Source organism: Pungitius pungitius, chromosome 1 (genome assembly GCF_949316345.1).
Source record: "Pungitius pungitius chromosome 1, fPunPun2.1, whole genome shotgun sequence".
Taxonomy (NCBI): Eukaryota; Metazoa; Chordata; class Actinopteri; order Perciformes; family Gasterosteidae; genus Pungitius; species Pungitius pungitius.
Genome location: NC_084900.1, coordinates 31,517,396 through 31,527,509, shown reverse-complemented (window position 1 = coordinate 31,527,509; position 10,114 = coordinate 31,517,396). Strand labels below are relative to the sequence as shown.

The 10,114-nt window shown below is 47.4% G+C and overlaps 1 protein-coding gene across 2 annotated transcripts in view; it reads right to left on the bottom strand.

Annotated features, from left to right (window-relative positions):
- Positions 1-71: 71 nt before the first annotated feature.
- Positions 72-10,114, bottom strand: part of lrp1ab (low density lipoprotein receptor-related protein 1Ab) — a 68,072-nt gene continuing 58,029 nt past the window's right edge. Inside the window, exons 64-90 of one of the 2 annotated variants that reach the window (XM_037478926.2) lie at positions 9,950-10,066; positions 9,693-9,812; positions 9,465-9,587; positions 9,221-9,346; positions 8,988-9,104; positions 8,160-8,266; positions 7,890-8,022; positions 7,658-7,780; positions 7,422-7,544; positions 7,183-7,320; positions 6,923-7,060; positions 6,651-6,770; positions 6,266-6,531; positions 5,983-6,161; positions 5,790-5,896; positions 5,530-5,649; positions 5,228-5,404; positions 4,941-5,081; positions 4,612-4,785; positions 4,050-4,211; positions 3,783-3,954; positions 3,567-3,668; positions 3,138-3,211; positions 2,966-3,059; positions 2,823-2,858; positions 2,032-2,176; positions 72-1,891 (exon numbers count right to left, since the gene is read on the bottom strand). In XM_037478926.2, the coding sequence (XP_037334823.2) occupies positions 1,754-1,891; positions 2,032-2,176; positions 2,823-2,858; positions 2,966-3,059; positions 3,138-3,211; positions 3,567-3,668; positions 3,783-3,954; positions 4,050-4,211; positions 4,612-4,785; positions 4,941-5,081; positions 5,228-5,404; positions 5,530-5,649; positions 5,790-5,896; positions 5,983-6,161; positions 6,266-6,531; positions 6,651-6,770; positions 6,923-7,060; positions 7,183-7,320; positions 7,422-7,544; positions 7,658-7,780; positions 7,890-8,022; positions 8,160-8,266; positions 8,988-9,104; positions 9,221-9,346; positions 9,465-9,587; positions 9,693-9,812; positions 9,950-10,066 (3,572 nt within the window). In that variant the 3' untranslated portion in view covers positions 72-1,753. The remainder of the gene's footprint in view (positions 1,892-2,031; positions 2,177-2,822; positions 2,859-2,965; positions 3,060-3,137; positions 3,212-3,566; positions 3,669-3,782; positions 3,955-4,049; positions 4,212-4,611; positions 4,786-4,940; positions 5,082-5,227; positions 5,405-5,529; positions 5,650-5,789; positions 5,897-5,982; positions 6,162-6,265; positions 6,532-6,650; positions 6,771-6,922; positions 7,061-7,182; positions 7,321-7,421; positions 7,545-7,657; positions 7,781-7,889; positions 8,023-8,159; positions 8,267-8,987; positions 9,105-9,220; positions 9,347-9,464; positions 9,588-9,692; positions 9,813-9,949; positions 10,067-10,114) is intronic. The other variant, XM_037478927.2, reaches the window with a different exon arrangement.

Sequence of the window (10,114 nt, the reverse complement as noted above, 5' to 3'; positions counted from 1 at the left end):
CAAGTCAGAAATGATGAGCGAGCGCTTCCCCCCCCTCCACCTCTCCAAATGACTGACAAAGCCACTGTACATTTCTACTATAAAAATCCATTTAATTTCCGATATCAAAAAGAAATAGAATCATAACAAAACAATAAGATCCACAAATACCCCATGTGGGTTTCGCCACCAAAAAAAGATTCTCCAAATGAAAAATGATTGTTTCTAAGTCAGGTAAAAATCGAACTGAACAGGATGTAAAAAAAAAGAAAAGAAAAAAAAGAAGCGATGAGTGTTGTTAACACGTTGAGGGGTGTAGCCAGAATGTTTCCCTAAGCTTGAGTGAGAGCACAATGCAGAGTGATACAGCGGGTTTAAAGAAAAAGCATGGCCCAGCAATGACACCCTTTTAGTCTAAAAAAGCTTTTTGCATGGCAGGCCGCTGGTCAGCGTCAACAGCAAAAGGTACTCAAGGAATACCGGGAATGCATTGGACAATGAGGATTAACCTAAAATTACACATCCATGTAATTGCATACAATTTAACCAATCAAAATACAAACAATTTCACACAGAAGTACGTACCATTAAACGGTCTCCTCTCCCCCCGCCTTTCCTGAAAGTACATTTACAATCAAAAGACGAGGAACAAAAGGCGAATGCCGATCGTTTTTCAGTGATGGCCGGATATTCACAGAAGCTGGCCGTCCCTCGGTGAAATAACTTTCTAGAACAGTTTCAAAGCAAACTCAGACTCCCGTCCACAGTGTCCTGCGGTGGACTAAACCAAGGCCACGGATATCCGCCCCAGACTTTTCATCATGGAATGTGGACTTTGTTACAATCATCTTCATCCAGCGCACTCGCACACTGCCATCGAGTCATTCATAGCCGACACAAAGAATGTCAATTGTACAAAGACTTCAACAAAAAAAAAAAAAAAAAAACTTGAGTACAGACTGCTATTTGTTACTGGTGTTTGTATTCCTGCGTATATTTTCAAGACACTTTGTTAATAGGTTTATATATATGCAAATATATATATATATATATATATTCAACTTTAGTCTATGCAAGGAGGTAAAAGACAATCACTTGAACGCAGTTCTTTGAGACACCGCCTGGGACGCAGAGTCCTCAATGCGTTCCCCTCCCAGCCTCCATCAGCAGACGCGTGTGTGTGTGTGTGTGTGTGTGTGTGTGTGTGTGTGTGTGTGCGCGCACATGGGGAAGACTGAGCCGAACCAGGAAGCATTCATAGTGAGCACTGACACTTCTCTCTTTCGTGAGCAACAAAGACGTGGCAACGTTTTTTTTTTTGTTCTTCTAAAAAGGTGGAACAATAGTATTTTCTTTTCTCCCCTAAAATTCATACAAAAATAAAAAATTAAAACTGTTCCACTGCCATTTGTATCTTTCTATCTCTTACGTTTGCACAGAGGTAGTGGCTATATGCGTGAGAGGGGAGGGAGAGCTGTGAGGAGGAGGCGAGCAAAATTAAAAAGAACTGAATAAATGTCTATAAAATGGTTCCTTTTTTGTCACCAGAGAATTTTTTTTTTTTGTCAAAGAACAAAATATAATACTGCAATCACTTAAAAAAAGTAGTCCTTCATTTTATACATTTTATACAATGTTCTCCTTTTTGTTGTTGTTGTTGTTGTTGTTGCTGCTTTTCTTTTTCACTCGGTAAAGGCATAAGATGAGGCGGCTCGTTGGCTCAGCACTGGGTCGGGCGGGGGCAATGTTGACAGAGTTCAATCCGCGCCAAGTTCTACGCCAGCGGGTCACTCATGTCCTCGTCGCCCTGGGAGAGAAGCTCCTTCTTTTCATCCGTGCTGGCCAGAGAGTTGCGGCTGTTGTGGGCGCCCATGTACAGGGTGGCGTACACCGGGTTGGTGAAGTTGGTCGGCTGCAGAGCAAAGGAAATTACATGGTGACTCGAGGGGAAAGCGTTAAATATGAAACTGCTATTTAGGTCAGGTCATATTCGGATTACTAAAAAAAAAAAAAAAAAAAGAGAAGAAAAATAAACGTTTTTATCTGCGTTACCTTGTCTGGGTCCAAAGCATAGTCTGAATCCAGGAGCTCTCCGGCGTCGTCATCGGGGTCTCCTTCATAGATTTTATAGGCAGGGTTCCCAATCTCAACATTCATGGCTCCATTTGTCATTCTGTGGTGCTGGAAGCCCTTTGCACTGCAGACAGAGGAAAGATAAACAAACTATAAACCGTCAAAGAAAAAGAACTTGAAAATCATGACCTATATTTTGAGAGAAACCTTGAATTTAAAAATGACAGAGACTTGAAAAATATCACAGCGTGGCAAAGACAAAGTACTCGCAAAGTACAATTCAAGACAAAACAAGACAACGTATATAAAAGCTTATAAGCTTATCAAATTCACTTTTGACCAAAGCTCATTTGATCAAACCAGTAGAATATACGGCAGCATGTCTAGTGTGGACAACGCTGGAGGTTCATTCGAACATACATTTTTTCATAGATGCACAGTTGTCTATTTTCGTATTCAAGCAGACAACGGAAGCTTAACATTTACACATGTAAAAAAAAAAAGGGGGGTAGGTGTGGAGATGCGAGACGGACACAACAGTTTAACCGTTTGCGCGTTGTCAGCAAACCTGCGGCTAACAGTCAACAGGTCTCCCTGTTTGCCGGTTTTGGGAAACCATGCCGGCAAACCCGGAGACGGCAGGCAATTACAAACAGTTTTCCACGTTGACCAACAGATTGGACGAATGGATTGACAAACATCCGACTGGATATAAAGGGAGGGAGGGAGTTATGTGTCAACAGGTGAGTTATGTGACCCTATGAAGTTACCGCGAGCGCTGAGAGCGAGATTTGGTCCATAGAGACCTGGGAAACAGGAAATAAATGATTATCGAAAAGGTGAGAGAGAAAGAGAAGGCGAGGTTTCTAATAGTGAGGATCGGATGAACACGTTGGTCCAAACCAGGACTCACCCACGCATTCTCCTCTTGTACCACAAGATGGCGCCGACGACCAGGAGGGCCAGCAGAAGCAGAAGAAGCACCGGGATGACGACGGAGGCAGTACCTGCAAGTGAGCACGCAATGAGAGCGAATGGCACCAGAGTACAAGCATTAAAAAACAGGATTGAACCGTTTGACGTACTTCCACTGGAGGAAGGCGAATCCCTCGTAGCTGCTGCAATGTCACATCTGTACCCCCCCCACTCCACCGGGCACCTGGACACACGCAATGAAACAGAGTTACAGTATACTAGAGTACTACTACTACTGTATGCCGTTATGAAGCTTCAAGTTTGCTAATTAAATTTGCAATAGGCCTGTTGGATTGTGGCCCGGCTGGAATTGTTTAAACCAGTGAACGGAGTTTGCAATATTTGGAATGCTGAGGAGTGACGTAGAAATGCTGTATACAGGTGTGGTAACAGCAGCGATCTGTCACCACAGAAAGAATACTCTTCTTTTTTTATGTCTCAGCATTAAAGTCCATTTCTATGGGAATTCACTTGTCTATTTGAGATGTAGTAGTTTGAAATGAGTGTCTTAATGTGTGGGGTTGAGTATCATATCTTACTTGCACTGAGGCAGCAGGGTGCGAGTTGCAACTGAACATTGTCCATGCGAGCAGTAGTCCAAGCAGGAGTAGCAGCTGGGCTGGATTTGGCCATTGGGGCAGCTAAACACACACACACACACACACACACACACGATTTATGTTGCTTAAATGTTAACAGAGTCCAAGCAGGACATTTTTTGCAGGTTTTGTGCACGTTGTCCACAGTGGACCTACCTGCAGGACACCTCGCCCGAAGATGACGTCAAACACTTGCCCGTTCCACAGAATAGACATTTGTCCAACTCACACTGATTTCCAATGTACTGAGAGGGGCACCGACAGACTTTGGTGCCGTTGGCAGTTTGAAAGCATGTTCCACCATTGTGACAGAACCCTTCACAATAAGCTGAGGACGGGAAGGAAAACATGCGAGAAGTTCAATCGTCAATAGATCCAAATCAATTAAAGAAAGCAACATATGGCGACAGGGCTGCCACTTACTGTACTCGCACTTGTCGCCCTTGTACTCCGGCAGACAGCTGCAGGTTGGCTGGTTGCCCGTGTTGACCGAGCAGTTGCCTTCATTCAGGCAGTAGTCCTGACAGGTCGCGCGGTTACAGTTGGGCCCAGTGAAGCCTTTCGGGCATCTACAGGTTGGGGCACCTGCGACACAAGACACAAATTTGAAGATCTTACACATTGTGGAATAAAAGCACAAGTAGCATCATTAGAAAATCACCTGCTTTATGTCTGCTCTTCTGCAACATTCTGCCATGTTACCAATGAATACTCCATAGGGCTTTCACAGACATCCTACTCAATTGTACTAATGATTGTTACACCTACTAAAATATCTTTGCTCAGCTGCCAACTGTGGCGTAAAATACTGCTAATAAATATACATCAAACTTGCCATATTTCACCTAATCATTTGCTAGAACATTATCCTATAAGGGCAAAGTGGGATCACGGCATTCCCATTCACGTTGGCGCAACATAGTCGTGCTTTTCCTGCAGTAAGTAAGTAAGTAAGGAAACAAGATCACGCGTGCCATGGCCGTACCCGTATGAGAAGCGGCGCACGTGCCCCCGTTCTTGCAGTAGTCCCTGCACTGGTTGATCTCGCATCGCTCTCCGGTGTAGCTCGGCTGACAGCGGCACTTGGCGACCAGACGGGCGTTGAGGAAGCAGCTCCCGCCGTTCTGACACTGAACACCGCAGGGCCCTGTGGGGGGAGCTGTGGAACGGGAGGGAGGAGGAGAGGGTTCTACGATGATGCAAGATTCCCTATGCCAACATTGCCAGGAGTTTGGATGGGGGGGGGGGGGGGGGGGGGATCTACTGCTCCACTATACGTATGTGTGCATCGATGAACTGTAGCCGCAGACTTACAGAACGGGGACTGGGTGGGGCTCGGCCTCTCCACACATGTGCCGTTGTCCGCCACGTAGTTGTTGGGGCAGGTACACACGGGTCCACTGGGGCTGAGCAGACACAGCCACTCACACTTCTTCCTGTCACATGGGTTGGTTACTGTTGCAGAGACAAACGAGACCACCAGTGAGGAAAACTGCATGAAACCCAGTTGTATTCATTTACAACTGTAATTTTTTTTTTTGTAATGTATGTTAAGACTTTGAAGATGCAAGGAAACTAATACATTGGAATACAAAACGCACTCTCTGGCTGCTTGTAACGGTGGTAGAGGACTATGTCGGTAGCATGGTTGATGCCTGTGGTCAGATTCTCCATGGGCCCTTTGCCAAACTTGTTTACGCGGAAGACAAAGTTATTGACATAAGTGACCCCATATATGTAGTCCTCAAAGATGTCTATGCTGTATGGATGCAGCAGGTCTGAAAGATAAGAGGGGGGGGGGAAACATAATGGATTTAAAAAACAACAAGCAACCAATACAAAAATTCAGAACTTTCATGCGTCTCACAGTTTGGTTTTTTTGAGTGGAAAAAAACAACTCAACTGTTTTTGACCCCAGAGACAGAAATGACGGGATCGGAGCCGTCCAGACGAACGCTGCCGATCACCGAGAGTTTAGCGTCGGCCCAGTAAAGCCGCTCGTTGAAGTAGTCGACAGCCAAACCTGTACAGACAGAACCGAAGATAAACACGTGTAACACTACAGTAACACTGCTGGTCTAACTGTGAATTTAGAGCAGGAAGGTGCTGGTGAATAACACAACTGGGTTAAGATGAATCATGGCATGCTAATGAAGTACTGACCGGTGGGCCACTGGATGTTCTCATGAACCAGAGTCTGTCTCAGAGTGCCGTCCATGGCGGCGGTCTCAATCTTAGGGTGGTTTCCCCAGTCGGCCCAATACATGGTTCTGAAAGGGGTGAAAACGGAATTGGAGCGCGCCCATAGAAATCCCACATTTGAGCGTGGCCCTGAAGCCCCGGTCTGAAGGTTTACCCTCTCTGGGGATCCACTACGATGGCATAAGGCTCGTCTATCATGCCGGAGACGAGGGTCTTGCAATGCTGGCCCGACATCTGAGCCACTTCGATTACATCTCGACCAGAGTCCGTCCAGTAGAGGTTGCCAGCCACCCAGTCCACCGCGATACCCCGAGGCATCTTCAGCTCTTTGATCTGGACACAGGCGGAGAGGCGTCATCGCATGCCATTTTGTGTTTGGTTGTGTTTTTTTTATTGTTTTGTTACGGTATGATGGACACATTTGGATCAGCATTTACCTGCAAGTTGGTGATCCTGCCCTCACTCGGGGGGGAGGAGGATGACGACGCGGACGGTCCGGGAAGCTCATAGGAGGAGATGCGACCTGTGTGCCAGTTGGTCCAGAAGATGCGGTTGGTCTTGACATGCAGGTCCATGGCATCGATGCGCACACTGGCATCGCCTTGGAAGGTCTGCTCGTAGCGCCAGTTGCGCACGCCGGGGTCCAGGCTCCGGATTTCGTTGTCGTCGGCTATGTAGAGAATCTGTCGACTGCTGTTCATGCCTTGAAAGGAAAAGAGTCACAAGGACGGCCTTTAAAACTAAAATGAACAAATTGAGATGATTATTTAAAAAGAAGCCGAAAAGCGGCGTATTAAACAGCTAAAAGGTATTGTCTCTCACTGTCAGCCTTGCAGGTGTCACTGATCCTGGTGAAGTACTTGTGGCAGCTGCATTTGTAGGAGCCTTTGGTGTTGTTGCAGACGTGGGAACACACTCCGAACTGCAGACATTCGTTCTTATCTAAAAAAAAATAGAGAGGCGAATAGAAAGTTATATTTAAATAGGAAAATACCACACACACCCCCAGCTCCTCACTTCACCGCAGCCTTTTATATATATTTGAGGGGTTTATTATCGGTCAGGTGCAGTGTTCTGACCACGTGTATGTGTACCTCCACAGGTGTGGTGCCCGGTCTTCTGGAAGCCTGGTTTGCAGGAGCAGAAGGAGTCCGTGCCGTTGATGACACAGTGGGCCTCGTCTCCATCACCACACTGAGTCCGGTTGCTCCTGCAGTCGTTTAGCTTGGTGTCTGAACAAATAATGAATAGGTAGGAGGATTTTAAAAGCCAAGCAATTCTTCTGATGCCGAACATTTGAAACATCCGCTCTGCAGCAAGGTGTCATAGAGGAATCCGTGTTGACACGAAGCACCTGTCTTGCAGTTGATCTCATCGGAGCCATAGTCCTCGCAGTCGTTAAATAAGTTACAGCGCAGGGTGGAGCTGATGCATCTGCTGTTGGCACACAGGAACTCATCCTTCTCACACATGGGAAGGGCTGGAAGGGCCTCTGAATATGTAAACAGTGCACACACACAGGTCAGGAACCTCCTTTTTCAAAGCTGAAGTAGGAGGGGATCTCACAACAACATCAGTGACTCCTCAACTTACCGCAGTTCAGCTCGTCAGAGTTGTCGCCGCAATGATTGACCCCGTCGCACCTCTTTGACATTTGCAGACAGACGCGGTCGTTTCGGCAGCGGAACGCTCTGGTGGGGGGACACTGGAACTTCCCTAGAAGCAGAAAGAGGACATGAGACCTAAAAAGGTACAACAATGTGTTTAGGACAACCGATGACCAAAGGCAGACATTTGGACATGTGCGTGATTGACAGGGCTGCACTCACTGCACTCTTCGGGGTTCTCGTCAGAGTTGTCCCCACAGTCGTCCTCTCCGTCACACTTCCAGGCGAGGGGTTTACACAAAGTGTTGTTGCACTGGAACTCGTCCAAGGGGCAGTGACGCCCAGCTAAGAAAAGACAAAAAGACATTTTTACCAGTTCACCACGACATATATATATATAGAATATTAGTACAAATACAAGATAAGTAATAGCGAGACGTAAACATGTGCTTACCAGCGCTGCCACAATGTTCTTCATCGCTGCTGTCCATGCAGTCGGGGTCAGCGTCACACCGCCAGCGGATGGGGATGCAGTGTCCGTTCTTACACTGGAATTGGTCGTTGTCACACTTAAGGTCACAGCCATTCTGAAGAAACGACATAACCCGCCAGATCAGCTTTTTTTTAACTTAGAAATGAACACTAAAACACGGACAATTCAATAATCTTTCTCGATCAATTCAAGATATTATTTAAACGGCGCCTAAACATTAAGGTCCTGCACCTCATCGGATCCGTCAGCACAGTCATGGTCTCCGTCGCACTTCCACCTCCCGGCAATGCAGCGCCCGTTGGTGCAGGCAAACTCACTTTCAGAACATTGTCGAGGCACTGCAGAAGGAGGCACGGGCGCAAAGTCAGTGACGTGACACAAAGACGCCCTTAACAGGGAGCTACAGCTGTTCTAGACTAGGCTGTGATGACCACAGGACAAAGAACAAACAACAAATAACCACAGAGAAAGACTCTAAATGCAGCTAAAGGTGACGTGAGAGTATGAAACCAGCTCAACACGACTAAATACTATTTCATACAGCCTGTTTAATTGGACTGCTTTATTCCTGCCTTCACGTTACATTTGTGGTATTGATCCGATTAGCCATAAACATAAAGTTTAATGCGGTGGCATCCAGTGACTAATTTGATAACTAATAGATAATTATAGCAAAAATAATAGTATAGTATTTAGCGCTCAGGTTACAGACTCTCAGGTGGGTGGGGATCACATGGAAGTGGAGACAGTGGGGAGAATAACACACAGCAGAGAGGTGACCGATGGCGCTGGACTAACTTACCTCTGGCTCATGCCAACAGGACAGTATGAAATGAAACAAATGTCAGAGGAGGTGAGATGCGTCCCAAATGACAGAGAATGGGTGTTAGCGCAAACAAGTGACTTAGTATGCAGCGTTGACAGGTTAAAGGTCAAAGTGAGTATGCTTCCAGTGGACCAGGCAGGAGTGTGAGGGACACCGGTGAGGTATGTCATCAGATGGCAACAGTAGACCGTAAGGGAGGCGCCGTCCCAAAGGGTGGAGTGAGTGACACCTACTGCACTTGTCTTCGTCAGAATTGTCCCCACAGTCGTTGTCGTAGTCACACTGCCAGCGGCCTGGAACGCAGCGGTTGTTCCGACATCTGAACTGGTACGGCTCGCAGGTCCTCTCAGCTGCGCAGAGCACACAGGTACAATCAGCAAAGTCGAAATTCCAGTGGAAAATCAATCCGTGGCAAAAATGCAGTCGTCATTTTTTTTTTTTTAAGAAAAGGAGAGGATTTTCTCACCACACTCCTCCTTGGGTTCGTCCGACGCGTCGCCACAGTCGTCCTCGCCGTCGCACTTCCAGCGAGCCGGGATGCAGCGCCCCGAGTCTTTGCACCGGAACTCGTCGACGCCACAAGTCATCTGGGCTGGACGGAGAGACATTTTTCGAGGGCGGTTAGATTTGCGGGCTGGTAAGCTTTGACTCCGGGGGGGGGGGGGGGGGACACACACCAGTCCCCGAAGAATAGGCTGAATAAGTCTTACTGCAGTTGGCGGGCTCATCGGATCCGTCCACGCAGTCAGTGTCGCGGTCACACACCCAAACGCGAGGTATGCAGCGCTTGGTGATTGCACACTGGAACTGGGTGGGCGCACAGGTGACTTCGGCTGTGGAAGGGGACACACCGACGCGTATAGTTACTGTGTGCCATCGAGCAAAGAATAGCACATCAAGGTGCGGGTCACAGAACGTAACGCAAGGTTTCCACTCACGGCAATCCTTCTCGTCCTCTCCCTCTCCGCAGTTGTCCTGGCCGTTACAACGGAAGATGCCTGGAATGCAGCGGCTCGGGTGGGAACACTTGAACTGACTCGGCAGGCAGACGTGAATATCTGCGGCGCAGTGACACGAGCGGGCAAACAAAGACACAAACAACCAGATTTGAGCCTCACAGTGTCAACGGTGGCATCCAATGAGAAGGAAGCGATCCAGACTGTTGAATGTGAAACATCGATATTTGGAGACGTACCACAATTGGCCTCATCCGAGTTGTCCTGGCAGTCGTTGTCTCCGTCACAGATGTAGGCCGGGTTGGTGCAAATGCCGGTGCCACACTGAAACTGCCCCGGCCGGCATTTGAACTCGGCTGTCGTGGGAAAAACAGTTTGTTTTTTTTGTCAGCGTCACATTCACC